Here is a 17,117-nt window from a genome sequence, read left to right as displayed (position 1 = left end):
ACTCAAGTCAACAAATCAAAGGAGATGATCGTGGACTTCGAGAAACAGCAGAGGGAGTACACATCACAGACAAACTGAAATGGTCCACTCACACAGACAGTGTGGTGAAGAAGGCTCAACAGTGCCTCTTCAACCTCAGGAGGCTGAAGAAATTTGGCTTGTCACCCAAAACCCTGACAAATCTTTACAGATTCACAATCGAGAGCATCCCGTCGGGCTGTATCACAGTATTACACTCGCATTAACATCTGCTAACCATGTGTAAGTGATACATAAAATGTAATCTTTAATAATAAAAAAATGTTAGGACTACATTGCGTGAAGTTTTAAAATGCTTTCTGTCATTGTGTAATGCTATATATTTTAACATTACTATGTTTTAACACCCCAAAATACTTTTGATTAATAAATATTGAATCCGTCTTCTTCCTCAAATGATGGATATGATGATGCAATCTTTGCAAGAAGGAGGGAATCTGATTTAATTAATTCAGAGCAGGTGGAGTTAGCTGTGAGATAGCCCTCCCTGGAGCAGGTTAGTTCTGAAGTATTCATTGCCATAGAAATGTATCAGGTGTGAGCCACTTTTGTATGACCGTTTAGCCCGAGTTGAACTCAAAGTTAACTCCTCAGACCTGCTTCGTAGGCTACTCCTCTGGTTCTCCGGTGTAAACTAGGCTGCCACACAGCCTTTTAGTGATGAGTCATGCAGAACTACCCACAATCCCCTGCTGTTCCAGACACAGGACACTTCCTGTGTGGAGTGACAAGGCACGTCTGGAAGACGGCTCATCAAAAGTCCCTGGGAACAGAATTAGGAAGGCACCGTGCTGCCTGGGTGATTGGGCTCTTATGTGACACCCCTGTCACTGTAGAAATACAACTTCTGATCCAACACAGAGTCAGAATCAGAACGACTCAATTATTACACGCCACATTCTTCTCTCCCCTTCAACTCTTTCCCAGGTGGTTTCTTAACGGGAATGTGTTCACTCATTCTCATCACAGCCAAAAAGACAAGGTCAAGATAACATAACTAGACTGGAGTTTTTCCTAGTCCGGTCACATGCACAAGATGAGTACTATATTGACCCTAAAGGGGAACTTTGATTGCTTGCAGAAAAAATAACAAATACTGTCTTGTTTTCCTCTAGTTTCCACGGTGATCTGAGCCTTTCAGGGTCACAGGTTCTGTCATTACGGGCAACACACCTCCCCAGCAGCCTTCAGGACTGCGTCCAGGACATCATCATGGCAGCAGGCCATGCCTCTGTGACCTCTGCACTCTCCAGGCTCCGCCTCCACCTGCTGATTGACAGGATGGCCATCACAGGCACTCACACACACAGCTGCAGGGACACTCTCCATTCCCTCACCTGGCAGCCCGCCATAGCAAGGTACACACACACACACACACACACTAGAAGACCATCTATACTGACACAACAATTTCAAAGATTTTACTGAGTTACAGTTCATTTAAGGAAATCAGTCAATTGAAATAAATTCATTAGGCCCTCATGTATGGATTTTGTTGGTCACAGATACATTAATCCAGAGCATCCCAAACATGCTCAATGGGTGACATGCCTGGTCAGTATGCAGGCCATGGAAGAACTGGGACATTTTCAGCTTCTAGTAGTTGTGTACAGATCCTTGCAACATGGGTCCATGCATTATCATGCTGAAACATGAGATGATGGTGGTCTGCGGATGTGAGGCCGGTTGAACGTACTGCCAAATTCTCTCAAATGGTTGAGAAATTGACATTAAATTCTCTAGCAACAGCTCTGGTGGTCCTTTCTGCAGTCAGCATGTCAGTTACACGCTCCCTTAAAACTTGAGACATCTGTGGCATTGTGTTGTGTGCACATTTTAGAGTGGCCTTTTATTGTTCCCAGCACAAGGTACACCTGTCAGATGGATGGATAATCTGCTCACTAACAGGGACGTAAACAAATTTGTGCACAAGATTTGAGAGAAATAAGCTTCTTGTGCTTTTTTTTATTCCAGCTCATCAAATATGGGACCAACACTTGTTTGGTTTTATATTTTTCTTCAGTATAATTATAAATCCTTTATTTTGTATTATTCAATGCTGCACTTTCAGTAGCTTTACTGTACTCATCATTTCTACAGGTCAGTTGTATGTCCACCAAAATTCAAGATATCATCCATATTCTCCATTATTCTGTCTCTCTCTCTCTCTGTCTGTAGGTTTGTGCAGGTGCGTCCAGCGTGTGTGGAGGATGAGAGGTTGCTGGTGGACGTTATAGCGTTCCTGAACGCCTACTTCAAACAGAGCCATTTAGGGTCCGATGACAAGGACCTCCGCTGGATACTGGAGCTACTCCTCAAACAGGTCAGCACTAGGACCAGGAGGTCCCCAGGTTTGCTTTCCTCATCACCTAGATCTTTGTCCACTTTGCTTCATTACCTTTCTCTAGTCTCATCTCCATCTTTTACATTGATCTGAACCCAGGTTAGGTGAAAGCAGTATGATAAGTCCTATTGGGAAAATGCCCTCAACCTATCTTCTCAGGGTTTGTCCTCTGTGATATCGCTTTAACCTCTAGCCTTTCATCTAGGCCTTATCCTATGTGTCGTCATAAAGGAGATAAGGAGATGAGGGAATAGAGACTATAATAGGAAAACTGGTCTAGTGTATCAACATTACTCAGTAAATCTGACTTGACCTCCTTTCTTGTATTAACCCATGTTGGGAACCATTAGATTGGGCACACTCCCCATTTTCTCCCCTAAAACTGTAGGGTGAGTGGGTGCTTGCATGTGTGTGTGCCAGCGATCCAGTTAAGCTTGTCCTTCCCAAACACAGAGATGTGTAGTTATCAAAGTAGAGCCTGTATAAATCACACACTGTCAAAGGACAGAAAGGCATTAATATCACATTACAACCCCAAAATAGAGTACCAGGACCCACAACACAGATCATTTCCACAGCTGTTAAGAAACTCTGTTCTTTCTTAGCTACAGGAGCTACATCAGATCTAATGTGTCTCACCTTGCCTGCTTCATCATAAGTATGGGAATTTTACATTTTTTGACTGTTTGAGTACCCGCATGGGCTGAACTGAAAAAACATGTGCACATTTATTGATATGCCAACAGTGCCAAATGAATCATACCGATAACAAATCATAATTGCTAAATTGCCTCAATAAAAAATTATTTCCATTTAAGATTAATTTATTGAAACCATAATATCAACTGTTTAAATTATATCAAATCACATTTATTTATAAAGCCCTTTTTACATCAGCAGATGTCAAAAAGTGCTTATACAGAAACCCAGGCTAAAACTCCAAACAGCAAGCAATGCAGATTTAGAAGCACGGTGGCAAGAAAAAAACTCCCTAGAAAGGCAGGGAAAGGAAGAAACGTAGAGAGGAACAAGGTTCTGGGGCGTGACCAGTCCTTTTCTGGCTGTGCCGGGTGGAAATAATAAGAGTACATAGCTATTAAGGCCAGATTGTTTTTCAAGATGTTCAAACATTCATAGATAACCAGCAGGGTCAAATAATAATCACAGTGTTTCTAGAGGTTACAATAGTTCAGTACCTCAGGAATACATGTCAGTTGGCTTTTTATGGTTAGCATTCAGAGGTCGAGAAAGCAGGTGTGGGGGAGAGAGAGAGAGTCGGGAACAGCAGGTCTGGGACAAGGTAGCAAGTCCGGTGAATAGTTCAGGGTTCCATAGCCGCAGGCAGAACAGTTGAACCTGGAGCAGCAGCACAACCAGGTGGACTGGGGACAGCCAGGAGTCATCAGGCCAGTTTGTCCTGAGTCATGGTCCTTGGGCTCAGGTCCTCTGGGAGGGGAGGGAGAGATAATTAGAGGGAGCATACTTAAATGTACACAGGACACCAGATAAGATTGGAGAATTACACCAGATATAACAGACTGACCCTAGCCCCCTGGCACATAACCTGCAATAGTCTGAGACGGGGGACACTGACAGGACCGAGGGGGGGGGGCACTGTGATGGGGCCAACCAGGCAGGATATAACACCACCCACTTTGCCAAAGCACAGCCCCTACACCACTAGAGGGATATCAACAGACCACCAACTTACAGCCCTGAGACAAGGCTGAGTATAGCCCACAAAGATCTCCTCCACCGCATGAGCCAGAGAACAAAATCTTCAGTAAGGCAGTAACCTCAGTAGTGATGCTTGCTTGTAGAAGCCTATGTATGGCTGTGTAATGACACAGCCTTGTTTTGTTAATTTTGCAGACAAAACACTCTTATTTCCGAGCCATTAACACAATCAAAACTAGGGTTGCAAAGGGTTGGACATTTTTCGGTAAATTTCCCAATTTTGGGGGGAAATCTTCATTGGGAAGTTAAGCCCTGAAATTTGGGGAATTTTGCTTAAATTCATCAAAAAAGTTTGCTTATAACTTATAACGGTGAACCTTTTTTTGTGGGATACACATAAGGCAATTCTAGGTCTTGTGGCATATTTTGTTTAAACTATCCCCAATTCAATGGAATTGCAACCCTCTGCATGCACAGTGCATTTTTTCCATCACATGTGCAGTGCACTCTCCCATCACATGTACAGCTGATTCTCAAGTTCTTGCACACTAATGAGATGCTATTGAGCCCATTCCACTACACTGTCTGAGCAAAGGACTACGTGCTTTCTGGTAAGTTTTGATTACAATACTGGTTGGGGTGAATACATTTTATACGACATGCATGATTTTTTTTAACTAGTAAATAGTAGCCTACAGCAAAGTGTTTTTAAATCATTTTTAACTTAACAAATTCTGCTAGTTTGTTTTTGCTACCATGTGGCTTTTAGCTTGCTTGAGCCTGCTAACTGAGGAGTGTTAATTCACCTGTTTCCATACATGTTTCATTTTAGAACATTTATCTTACAAAGGAGTTTAATCTAACTGCTTAACTATTTATCTGTACATGGAATTGTATTTTGTTTTTTTTCACTCATTTTTTTCTTATCTTTACAGGACAATACCACGGGCACTATCTGATGTGTGGAGACATTTCACTGCAGCTAATGTATAAGGAAAAGCTGTGTACATTTGCAAATACTATTCCCTCTGCAAGGCAATCAAACAAGCTAAGCATCAGTATAGAGACAAAGTAGAGTCTCAATTCAACGGCTCAGACACGAGAGGTTTGTGGCAGGGTCTACAGTCAATCACAGACTATATAAGGAAAACCAGTTAGGTTAGATTACTCGTTGGATATTACTGTATGGTCGGAACTAGAACCTTAAGCATTTCGCTACACTCGCATTAACATCTGCTAACCATGTGTATTTGACAAATAAATAAAATTTTATTTTATTTGCCAAATCATATGAGAAGAATGCAACAAAGATGCAGAATCATCTGGCCAAGTGCATAAAGTTTGCCACACACTCACAACAAGCAACCTCTGACAAAAGTCCCTCTACTTCTATTCGAGGTGAAAATGATGACTCAGACACCATATTGATAGCAACAGCTCATGGTCCTGCTGGAATCAAATGTTTTTTTTGACCAAATGGAGGAAAGTAGTCAAGAGATGCTGATGAATGTCTTTCTCGAGCTGTGTATGGAACTGGTTCACCTCTGATGATGCTCACAGGCAATGTGTATTGGAAGATATTTCTGAAGATATTTTCTAGTTCTTCACCCAGCATACACCCCTCCAACCAGTCATGCTTTATCTACTCATTTGCTGGATGCAGAGTTCAACAGAGTTCAAGTGAAGGTCAAGCAAATCATAGAGAAAGCAGACTGTATTGCAATCATCTCTGATGGGTGGTTAAAAGGAATAATGGGAAAGGAATAATGAACTACATTTTCTCCACCCCACAACCAGTATTCTACAAGAGCAGATACAAGGGACAGCAGACACACCGGTCTCTACATTGCACACCGGTCTCTACATTGCAGATGAGCTGAAGGCAGTCATCAATGACCTTGGACCACAGAAGGCATTTGCACTAGTGACAGACAATGCTGTGAACATGAAGGCTGCTTGGTCTACCCTCACATCACACCCATTGGCTGTGCTGCTCATGCATCGAATCTACTCCTCAAGGACATCATGGCACTGAAAACAATGGATAGACTACAAGAGAGCCAAGGAAATGGTTAGGTATGTGAAGGGTCATCAAGTTATAGGAGCAGTCTACCTCACCAAGCAAAGTGAGAAGAATAAGAGCACCACATTGAAGCTGCCCAGCAACACCTGTTAAGGTGGTGTTGTCATCATGTTTGACAGTCCCCTGAAGGGGAAGGAGTCTCTCCAAGAAATGGCCATATCAGTCTGCCAATATGGACAGCCCCACCAAGAGGGTCCTCCTGGATGATGTATTTTGGGAGAGAGTGATAAGCAGTCTGAAACTCCTGAAACCTATAGCAGTAGCCAATGCACGGATTAAGGGAGACTATGCCATCCTGTCTGATGTTCAGACTGCTTGAAGATATAAGTTAAAAAATCCGTACTGCCCTGCCCACTACATTGTTGCTCCAAGCAGAGGAAACTGCCGTTCTGAAATGCATCAAAAAGCGTGACGACTTCTGCCTGAAGCCCATACACGCTTCAGCGTACATGTTGGACCCCAGGTTTGCTGGCAAGCGCATCCTGTCTGGTACTGAGATCAGCAATGCCTATGGTGTCATCACTACTGTGTCTCGCCACCTTGGCCTAGATGAGGGCAAGGTTCTTGGCAGTCTGGCAAAGTACACTTCCAAGCAAGGGCTTTGGGATGGAGATGCAATATGGCAATCGTGCCAACATATCTCATCAGCCACCTGGTTGAAGGGACTTTGTGAATCTGAGGCTCTTTCCCCTGTTGACTCCATCATCCTCCAAATCCCACTAACATCAGCCACCTCAGAGCACAACTGGTCCTTGTTTGGGAACACACACACCAAAGCACACAACAGGCTGACCAATACAAGGGTTGAGAAATTGGTGGCCATCCAGGCAAATTTTAGGCTTTTTGATCCTGACAACAAGCCATCCTCAACAAGGTTGTAAAGTGACAGTGAAGACGAGGCCTCAGAGTCTGATGTTCAAGAGGTGGACATTGAGGAAATCCAGGGAGAAGACATGGAGGCCTGAGAGGAAGACAACTGAAGCTAAGTTTCCAGACTCTCATTTTACAAATGTATGTTGAAAACTTTTCTGGGCGATGCGATGGGGTCATTCAATATTTTCTTTATTTTGCTGTTCAGTGAAATCATCCCTTGTGAATAGTCAACTCATTTAATTAAAGTTCAATTCATAACAATTTAAAACAAATGATTTCTATTGGAAGGATTTAATCATTTCCAATTATGTCTACTTATGTTAAGGTAAAAGGTTTATGTTTCTGTCTCCATATGATATGGTAAATGTATGCAATGCAAAAAACATATATTTTTAAATGGTATAAATTCCCGTTAATTCCCATATATTCCTGTTAATTCCCACGGAAAGTTTCCATCCCTGAATATTCCCCAAAATGTGCAACCCTAATCAAGACACACCTATTTTATAGCAGATCACATGAATTAATATAACAGAATAAAATAGATCTGAATATTTTCCCAAATTAATAAAGTTGTGCATCTGTCCGCACTGGCATCTTGCACATCTGGAACAGTTTTTCTGAAAGTGTGCAAATTTGAAACAGGGCTTAGTTTGGCGCGTTTTAAAGAAACAAATGTTTAGTGTTACAAACCAAAATCTCTCTCTTCTATGTTGGCCTGAAAATGTTGGATTTTCTGCCTTTTCTTTGGATTTTTCTAAATGGATGAACAATTCCACATTGAACACTGCAATGCTGATGAATTACGGCCATGACATACAGTACCAGTCAAAGGTTTGGACACACCTACTCAAGGGTTTTTCTTTCTACATTGTAGAATGATAGTGAAGACATCAAAACTATGAAATAACACATGGAATCATGTAGTAACCAAAAAAGTGTTGAACAAATCAAAATATATTTTAGATTCTTAAAAGTAGCCACCTTTTGCCTTGGATGACAGCTTTGCACACTCTTGATTCCATATGTGTTATTTCATAGTTTTGATGTCTTCACTATTATTCTAAAATGTAGAAAATAATAAAAAAAAACCTGGAATGAGGATGTGTCCAAACTTTTGACTGGTACTATATGTTTTGTAAGTAGGGCTTAATGATTCTGATGAAAATACTCTTTGTCTTATCAAACTGTATATTTTCAGTGTGGAACCTGTGTTTGTTTAGAGGGGTTATAGCATAGAATAACACATTCTAAATGGCTAGTAGTTTGCAAAGTATCCTATTCGGTAAAATAGACGGGACACAATTATTCCAAAACTGCAGCTCGTTGTTGGAACACACATTTTCCTACTTCAATCAACCAGTCCTTTTAGAATCTATGATAAAATTGTTGGCATTTGGCAAGGAATGTAGCTTGTGTATGCCATCACTTATTTCTGTAGGCCTAATGGGATCTTGTGTGCAAACGCAGCATGCGTTTCTAGAGGGAGCAGTCGGAAAGCATTTGAGTGAGTGAGACACAGAGGGGAAAGGGAATTTAGTGAGAAGAACTGTGTGATGCTTGCCTTGGTAAATATGTTTTGTTGTGTCCTGCAAATGCACATGTACTAATGAAACACTACAGTCAAAGCAAATGAATGTTGCCTTCAAGACACATTTTCATTTTGGGGGGGGACAAGCCCCAAAGCACATTTCTCCAAATACTTTTAGTATGTTTTAATTTTTTATTATTTAAATTATATTTTACCCTGCAACTATCACCTTGAAACTCAATGAGAAAAGGATACATATTCATTCTGAATACCTTAATTATACTGAACAAATAAATAAATACAACATTCAACTATTTCATTTTTTTTACTGAGTTACAGTTCATACTGTAAATGGAAACCAGTCAATTGAAATAAATTCATTAGGCCCTAATCTATGGTTTTCACATGACTGGGCAGGGGCACAGCTATGGGTGGGTGGCTTATGGTAGCTCTGTTGGACATTCCTGCAGTCCGCATGCCCATTGCACGCTCCTTCAAATCTTGAGACGTCTGTGGCATTGTGTTATTTGACAAAACTGCAAATTGTAGACTGGCCTTTTGTCAGCAGCACAAGGTGCACCTGTGTAATCATCATGCTGTTTAATCAGCTTCTTGATATGCTACACCTGTCAGATGGATGGATTATCTTGGCAAAGGAGAAATGCTCACTAACAGGGATGGTAACAAATTTGTGCACAAGATTTGAGAGAAATAATATTTTTGTGCGTATGGAACATTTCTGGGATCTTTTATTTCAGCTCCTGAAACATGGGAACAACACTTTACATGTTGCATTTATATTTTTGTTCACTGTAGTTTAGATTGTAGTTACTTTATAATGTGTGAGGAGTTGTATACAAGTTGAGCTTTCTTGGATGAAGTAGTGAGACAGTTCAACCTGCAGCATTACCTGCGTGTGTATGTGTTCCATGCAGGAGACCAACTCACTGCTGGACCTGCTGCTCGGCGAGGACTCGCAGACACACACGGCGAGTCAGGGAGAGATGGAGGAACTCGTAGAACTGAGGGCCCAGATCAACCAGAGACTACAGAGAGAACTGACAGGGTTCATCAACACATTACTGCATCGCCTCACACACACCACCGACAGGTGCAGTAGAAACACGCACCCCCCCCTCTCCCTTTTCCTCTCGAACTGATAAGGCTACCACCTCCAATTGCCAGTCTCTGTTCCTCTGGTGTTTATTTGTTAGAGTATGGAGTCATTTGTATGCAAAGCGTGTTCCGTATCGCTCAAGAAAACTGCCTGTAGGCATTTTCTACTTAAGACACATCCACACACACACACGCAGTACACACACACATGCCGAAATCCAGCTACAACACAGAGCTACAAATGTGACTAAGACAAACAGGGTAGACATCTCCCCCACAGTTATTCGTTTTCTAGTGTATCTGACTGAACAAACTGTTTGTCATGACTGCTTGTTTAACTGTTGTGTAGAAATAGCTCATTCTAGCATGGTGAGCTGTACTGATAAATGATTACACAAGTGTGTTTTATCACATTGCTATTAAACTACTGTACTCTTCTCATCTTCCCTAGTCAGAAGTGCCTAGGGCCATGGAAGCAGCACCGATGACTTTTCACCGCTAGCTAGCGAGCTTCCCCTGACACTAGAATTTTTACTGTGTCCCTATGAATACAAAAAAATGTCTCCTCATAAAACATAAATTAAAGAATGATCATTTTTGCCTTTTGGGGTGTGTGAGAGAATGTGCACGTACGTGGTATTATTCACACTGCCTGTGGAGCTTGATTAATGTTTAATACCATGAAATTATAGAAGAGGCTGAACAAAGCTTATGACTGCAGTGGGATGCATTTTTTATATTCTGTGTGGTGATATTCGTATCCATGAGGCTAAGAACAAGCATTTCGCTCCACTACAAACTTTTCGCTCCACTCGCAATAACATCTGCTAACCATGTGTGTATGTGACCAATACAATTTGATTTGATGTTACTTTCGGTAGGAGCAGCTTGACGTTTTCCTTGATGTTAATTGTTGGTTATAGATGTTGGTTATTGATGGCAATATTTGTCTCTGCCCATCTTCCTCTATCACACCATCTTCCTCCCATTAACTTTCACTCCTCTCTCTCTCACCTTCTTTCTTTGTCTGTTTTACCCTCTACTCCGTTTTACTCCCCTCCCTGCATCTCCCCTCCCTTCCTCCCTGCATCTCCTCTCCCTCCCTCCCTGCATCTCCCCTCCCTCTCCGCGTCTCCTCTCTCTCACCCTACATCTCCCCTCCCTCCCTGCATCTCCCCTCCCTTCCTCCCTGCATCTCCTCTCCCTCCCTCCCTGCATCTCCCCTCCCTCTCCGCGTCTCCTCTCTCTCTCCCTGCATCTCCTCTCCCTCCCTCCCTGCATCTCCTCTCCCTCCCTCCCTGCATCTCCTCTCCCTCCCTCCCTGCATCTCCTCTCCCTCTCCCCTGCATCTCCCTCCCTTCCTCACTGCGTCTCCTCTCTCACCCTCTCCTCATCCTCACTCTCCCTCCCTCCCTGCATCTCCTCTCCCTCCCTCCCTGCATCTCCTCTCCCTCCCTGCGTCTCCTCTCTCTCACCCTGCATCTCCTCTCTCTCTCCCCCAACAGGTTTTGCTTGGCGCTGACAGGGCCCTTCGAGAGCCAGCTGGCAGTGCGATTTCTCCAGTGCCTGCGGGTGTCAGACGCCCCACGCTTCTACGGCCTCCCGAGTCTGGAGAGGAATCTGCTGGGCATGGTCAGCCTCACGGCCCAACCCGGCTGGAGCTCATACTGTCCCACCATGGAGCCCCAGTCTCTCTGCACCAAGTACCTCAGTGGACTACTGGAGGTGTGTGTGATGGGTGCAGAAGGGAGTGTGTGACGTGCTCTGTGGCCTCCACAAATTAGTCAAAGTGAAAATTAGTTATTTGTAGTGAAATATCAGCCCTCTAGAAATTGAGGAAGAAAATACATTTTGTAATTAATTAAATCCAACTACAACCTGCTTCTGAACATGAATAAATATACAGACTACAACACGGTAAATTGTTGATGAGAAATCATCCCAGCTGGTTTCATCTGGTTCTACCCATAGCCAAGAATAGCAGAGCACTGTCCTTTTCAGATAAGCATAGTAGTGGCCAGTGTAGCTTAGTTCACCATGAGAACACACGGCACAACCTAGTTTGGCATTGCCTGGGGCAGTCTAAACAAAACAGCACAGCTCACAACAGCCTTAGTATGGTCCAGTACAACCTAGCCTGACACAGATGATTCCAAGTTTTGGCCTCTCACCTTGACTCCCCCATACCTCACCCCCTGTCTCTCCCAGTGCTCTATGACCCTTAGGGTGCTTTTCATCTGGCCTTGGCCTCTCACCCTGACTCCCCCATACTTCACCCACTGTCTCTCCCAGTGCTCTATGACCCTCAGGGTGCTTTTCATCTGGCCTTGGCCTCTCACCTTGACTCCCCCTGTCTCTCCCAGTGCTCTATGACCCTTAGGGTGCTTTTCATCTGGCCTTGGCCTCTCACCTTGACTCCCCCATACCTCACCCCCTGTCTCTCCCAGTGCTCTATGACCCTTAGGGTGCTTTTCATCTGGCCTTGGCCTCTCACTTCACCCACTGTCTCTCCCAGTGCTCTATGACCCTCATACTTCACCCACTGTCTCTCCCAGTGCTCTATGACCCTCAGGGTGCTTTTCATCTGGCCTTGGCCTCTCACCTTGACTCCCCCATACCTCACCCCCTGTCTCTCCCAGTGCTCTATGACCCTTAGGGTGCTTTTCATCTGGCCTTGGCCTCTCACCTTGACTCCCCCATACCTCACCCCCTGTCTCTCCCAGTGCTCTATGACCCTCAGGGTGCTTTTCATCTGGCCTTGGCCTCTCTCACTCACCTCTCTGTTTGCAGGCTAATCAAAGCTAAGGTCCCAGCTGCATTTAAGACTCATTTAGATGCACTGAATTAAACCTTTGAATTAATGAACACAGACTGTTGATTGCATCACTGGGCTCAGTGCCCTGTTCCCTTCTAGTGCCGAGCAGGGTTTGGCTCATGAGTAAAAATTGGAATTTCGGTTTACTTCCTGATTTGACTTAATTAGTAATACTGTTGAGATATTGTTGTCCTTCCCCTAGCATCGGCTCTGAATGGGTTTCGTATTGGGCAGGGCTCTACAGTGCAACCATTTTATCCGCATACAGTATGTGCTTAAATATTTTGCTGTGCAACTTGGAATTCTTATTTAGGAGCACCAGTGCATGTATAAAAATGAAATATTCTAGCTTTATTTCAAAAATATTTAGCCTTGTGCTCCTCAATTTCAATGTGTGTGCCTAGATTTCTCAACTTAAGCGTGCACGTGCCCCTTTAACAAAAAACAAAGCTCAGCATAGAACCCTGTTGGGAATGAGTAGTTGTGATGTTGACCCTTGTGTCATCCTCTAGGTGATCTCGTCATTCTACGTGGAGTGGGGGGGTAACTCCATGTCCTTCATGGGGAAAGGAGTAACCAAGAATGCTGTCATCTGTCTGCTTCACTTGTCCCATGAGATGATGGCCCAGAACAAAGACAAGGTCAGCAACCCAGCCAGAACTACACTGATTGCCTTTCTACGCTAAAGGCAAAGAAGATTTTTAATTGTGAAATGTGTACTGAACAAAAATATAAACGTGACATGCAACAATTTTAAAATATTTTACTGAGTTACAGGTCATAGAAGGAAATCAGTCAATTGAAATCAATAAATTAGACCCTAATTTATGGATTTCACATGACTGGGCAATGGGCGCAGCCATCATGGGTTAGCCCAACCACTAAGGAGCCTGGCCCACCCACTGGTGAACCAGGCCCAGCTAATCAGAATAAGGTTTTCCACAGAAAAGGGCTTTATTAGATAGAAATATTCTTCAGCCGATCCCGCAGGTGAAGAAGCCAGATGTGGAGTCCTGGGCTGTCATGGTTACGTGTGGTCTGCGGTTGTGATGCTGCTTGGATGTACTGCCAAATTCTCTAAAATGTCATTGGAGGCAAAATTATGATAGAGAAATGAACTTTCAATTCTCTGGCAACAAGCTCTGTTGGACATTCCTGCAGTCAGCATGCCAATTGCACACTCCCTCAAAACTTGACATTGTGTTGTGTAACAAAACTTCACATTTTAGTGGCCTTTTATTGTCCCCAGCACCAGGTGCACCTGTGTAACGATCATGCTGTTTAATCAGCTTCTTGATATGCCACACCTGTCAGATAGATGGATTATCTTGGCAAAGCAGAAAATCTCACTATCAGGGATGTAATCAAATTTGTGCACAGAATTTTAGAGAAATAAGCTTTTTGTGCGTATGGAAAATCTCTGGGATCTTTTATGTCAGCTCCTGAAACATGGGACCAAGATTTTACATGTTGTGTTTTATATTTTTGTTCAGTATAGTAGTAAGAGTAAATGTGTTAATGTGTGCTTCCTGCATGGAGATGTTTCTCCTTTTGTTTGTACATCAGTCTGGATTTCTGGAGATATGACTATTCTCTGTTTTTGTGTTGATCTATTTCAGGACTTCATTTCTCAGTGGTCTTTGGGTCAGGAGGCGGGGTCTGATGACCCCAGTGGGTCACAGCTGGGTCTTGCCTGGCTCATACCTCTGTGGGTGGACAGAGACCCGGAGGTAACATACACTCAATGACTGTCAACTTGTATAAGAACAAGCAAGAAAAATAAAATGTGAGAGTAAGAAGTACAATTTGTTATTTCATGGAAACAGTTTGTCAAATTCCGTCTGGAGTTATGGAGAGACATTCAGGCAAAAGTTTGTATTGCTTCTCTGCTCCAAAGTTTATCAAACCTGTGCTCCTTCCTAGACTTTCTGAGGGACACCGTGAACTCCTACGCTTGAGTTCACAAGCACTGACAATGAAAAGCAAAGGGCAATGTCTCCTCTTTCTCTCTCTCTATCTCTAAGTTCTCTATAAGTAAATGTGAAAAAATTCCCTTGACAAGTAGGATTTTTTTCTGTGTGGATCACAGCAAATGCCAGAGTGACAGTGAAAATATCCAAGACATTTCTGGAACTGTGTCTTTGTGACTTTGGGGACCCCAGGTGTGTCAGACAGGTACCTTTTTGATCTATCTGCTGTTGTATTCACACCCAAACCCTTGGCTCTCTGTCCTTTCCTTTCTCTCTCCTCGCCCTCCGCTTCTCCCTTCCCACCACTCTTTGAACCCTCCCCTCCTCTCTCACACCCCTCTCCCCCCTGCTGCCTTATCCCACTTACCTTCCATCCCCTCTCCAGGTGAGGTTTGCCAGCCTGGGTGTGGGCTCTGCCCTGTCCTCTGTGCCCAGTGGATGCCAGTCTCTGAGTAGCAGCTGTCAGAATATCAGTGGAGGTCTGTGGGGAACCTTGCTCAACATCCTCCTGGACCAGCAAGAGAGCACCATGGTCCGCAGAGAGGTACTGAACACCTACACCTGTTCGCTAACCACTAAGCCATAGAGAGAGTTTGGGCATTGTGGTTTAAAGCAGAATGCATAATAATGCTCTTAGCGTACCACGTACCATGGTGGCACCTTCTGGGCATATTGACCAATAACCGTTCCAGACAAAGCATTTGTAAAACAGACATAGGACAACTTTACTCCATCAACAAGTTTAAAGTGAAATCCTTGCAGTACCAGCTAAGTACATCTAGATGGCAGTGTTGTTAATGTTCTTGTCTCATCTTCTGTGTGTTTCTCAAGGCGGTGTTTATCCTCCAGAACCTACTGGTGATGCCCATGCCTGCCACAGCTGACCAGGTCACCGACTCTACCTGGCAGGTCAGTGGCATTTGGTTATGTTTTGTTGTGGTATGTTGTTTTAGTTATCCTGGTACTGACATACTGTAGGTTAATTCATGGGCTCCCAAGTGGTGCAGTGGTCTAAGGCACTGCATCTCAGTGCTAGAGGTGTCACTACAGACCCTGGTTCGATTCCAGGCTGTATCACTTGGGGCCATAATTGGAAGTCCCATAGGGTGGCGCACAATTGGCCCAGCGTCGTCTGGGTTTGGCAGTCATATTAAAAAAGAACTAGTTTTTATCTGACTTGCCTAGTTAAATAAAGGTTCAATTAAAAAATTGAGTTACATAGTAATTACCATGTTTTCATCTCCCTCTCCTCTACTCCCCTTCTCTCCTCCCTCTTTCCATAGAGTCCGTGTGTCCATGATGAGTCTTCAGGTGTATGTCTGGTGGGTCTCCAAGCCCTACAGGCTCTGCTCTACCACTGTCAGTTCTTCCAGCACACTGCCCTCATGGCCACAGCCTGCTACAGAGGCAGGTACACCTTCGACCTGCAACCCTCAGCCAGGGACCCCGGGCCACAGGACAGCACCACTGAAGGTCCTGGGACTGCACCTGTCCATTCTTCTGTCAGTCTGTCTAGCCATTAGGTCCTTCAATCAGTGATTCAGTCAGAGTGAATCTGAAATCAAGTGTTATTGTGGTAAACGGGCAAAGTATTTTATTTATTGGCCTGTCGCCTTTTTTTATTTTTCTTGCATGATGTTGTTTGTGATGATTCCCTGTCTGTCTGTTTAGATGCGGATGACTCCCTGAGGTTGTGGAGACCTTCTAACCGAGTCCAGTGAATCCTAGCAGGGCCTCTGGCTCCCTGTCCACCTCCAGCACTCTGGTGCGTAAAGTACTGCAGGTCTGGTGGATCAAGGCCCATTCATAAACTGTCATCCTCTTAGGTTGCAGCTTAAGACTGCGTCCACTTGACCACTAGAAACCATGTAGGTAGGGGTGAAGTGACTATGGATAGATAATAAACAGTGAGTAGCAGCAGTGTACATGTTGTTAGGGGTGAAGTGACTATGGATAGATAATAAACAGCGAGTAGCAGCAGTGCACATGTTAGGGTGAAGTGACTATGGATAGATAATAAACAGTGAGTAGCAGCAGTGTACATGTAGGTAGGGGTGAAGTGACTATGGATAGATAATAAACAGTGATAGCAGCAGTGTACATGTAGGTAGAGGTGAAGTGACTATGGATAGATAATAAACAGTGAGTAGCAGCAGTGTACATGTAGGTAGGGGTGAAGTGACTATGGATAGATAATAAACAGTGAGTAGCAGCAGTGTACATGTAGGTAGGGGTGAAGTGACTATGGATAGATAATAAACAGGGAGTAGCAGCAGTGTACATGTAGGTAGGGGTGAAGTGACTGTACATGGATAGATAATAAACAGTGAGTAGCAGCAGTGTACATGTAGGTAGAGGTGAAGTGACTATGGATAGATAATAAACAGTGAGTAGCAGCAGTGTACATGTAGGTAGGGGTGAAGTGACTCTGGATAGATAATAAACAGTGAGTAGCAGCAGTGTACATGTAGGTAGGGGTGAAGTGACTATGGATAGATAATAAACAGTGAGTAGCAGCAGTGTACATGTAGGTAGGGGTGAAGTGACTATGGATAGATAATAAACAGTGAGTAGCAGCAGTGTACATGTAGGTAGGGGTGAAGTGACTATGGATAGATAATTAACAGTGAGTAGCAGCAGTGTACATGTAGGTAGGGGTGAAGTGACTC

The 17,117-nt window shown here is 43.7% G+C and overlaps 1 protein-coding gene across 1 annotated transcript in view; it reads left to right on the top strand.

The window, feature by feature from the left end:
- rttn (rotatin) overlaps nt 1-17,117 on the top strand; it is a 94,798-nt gene that overhangs the window by 21,791 nt on the left and 55,890 nt on the right. The window contains 11 exon segments of the mRNA XM_064949230.1: nt 1,155-1,397; nt 2,218-2,362; nt 9,483-9,658; nt 11,169-11,388; nt 12,991-13,119; nt 14,098-14,208; nt 14,834-14,992; nt 15,280-15,357; nt 15,732-15,921; nt 16,120-16,160; nt 16,163-16,213. Coding sequence (XP_064805302.1) covers nt 1,155-1,397; nt 2,218-2,362; nt 9,483-9,658; nt 11,169-11,388; nt 12,991-13,119; nt 14,098-14,208; nt 14,834-14,992; nt 15,280-15,357; nt 15,732-15,921; nt 16,120-16,160; nt 16,163-16,213 — 1,543 coding nt within the window.

The sequence above is a fragment of the Oncorhynchus masou genome, chromosome 30, assembly GCF_036934945.1.
Source record: "Oncorhynchus masou masou isolate Uvic2021 chromosome 30, UVic_Omas_1.1, whole genome shotgun sequence".
In the NCBI taxonomy this organism is placed as follows: domain Eukaryota; kingdom Metazoa; phylum Chordata; class Actinopteri; order Salmoniformes; family Salmonidae; genus Oncorhynchus; species Oncorhynchus masou.
Note: the sequence above shows the minus strand (reverse complement) of the source record. Positions and strands in the feature narration are given on the sequence as shown.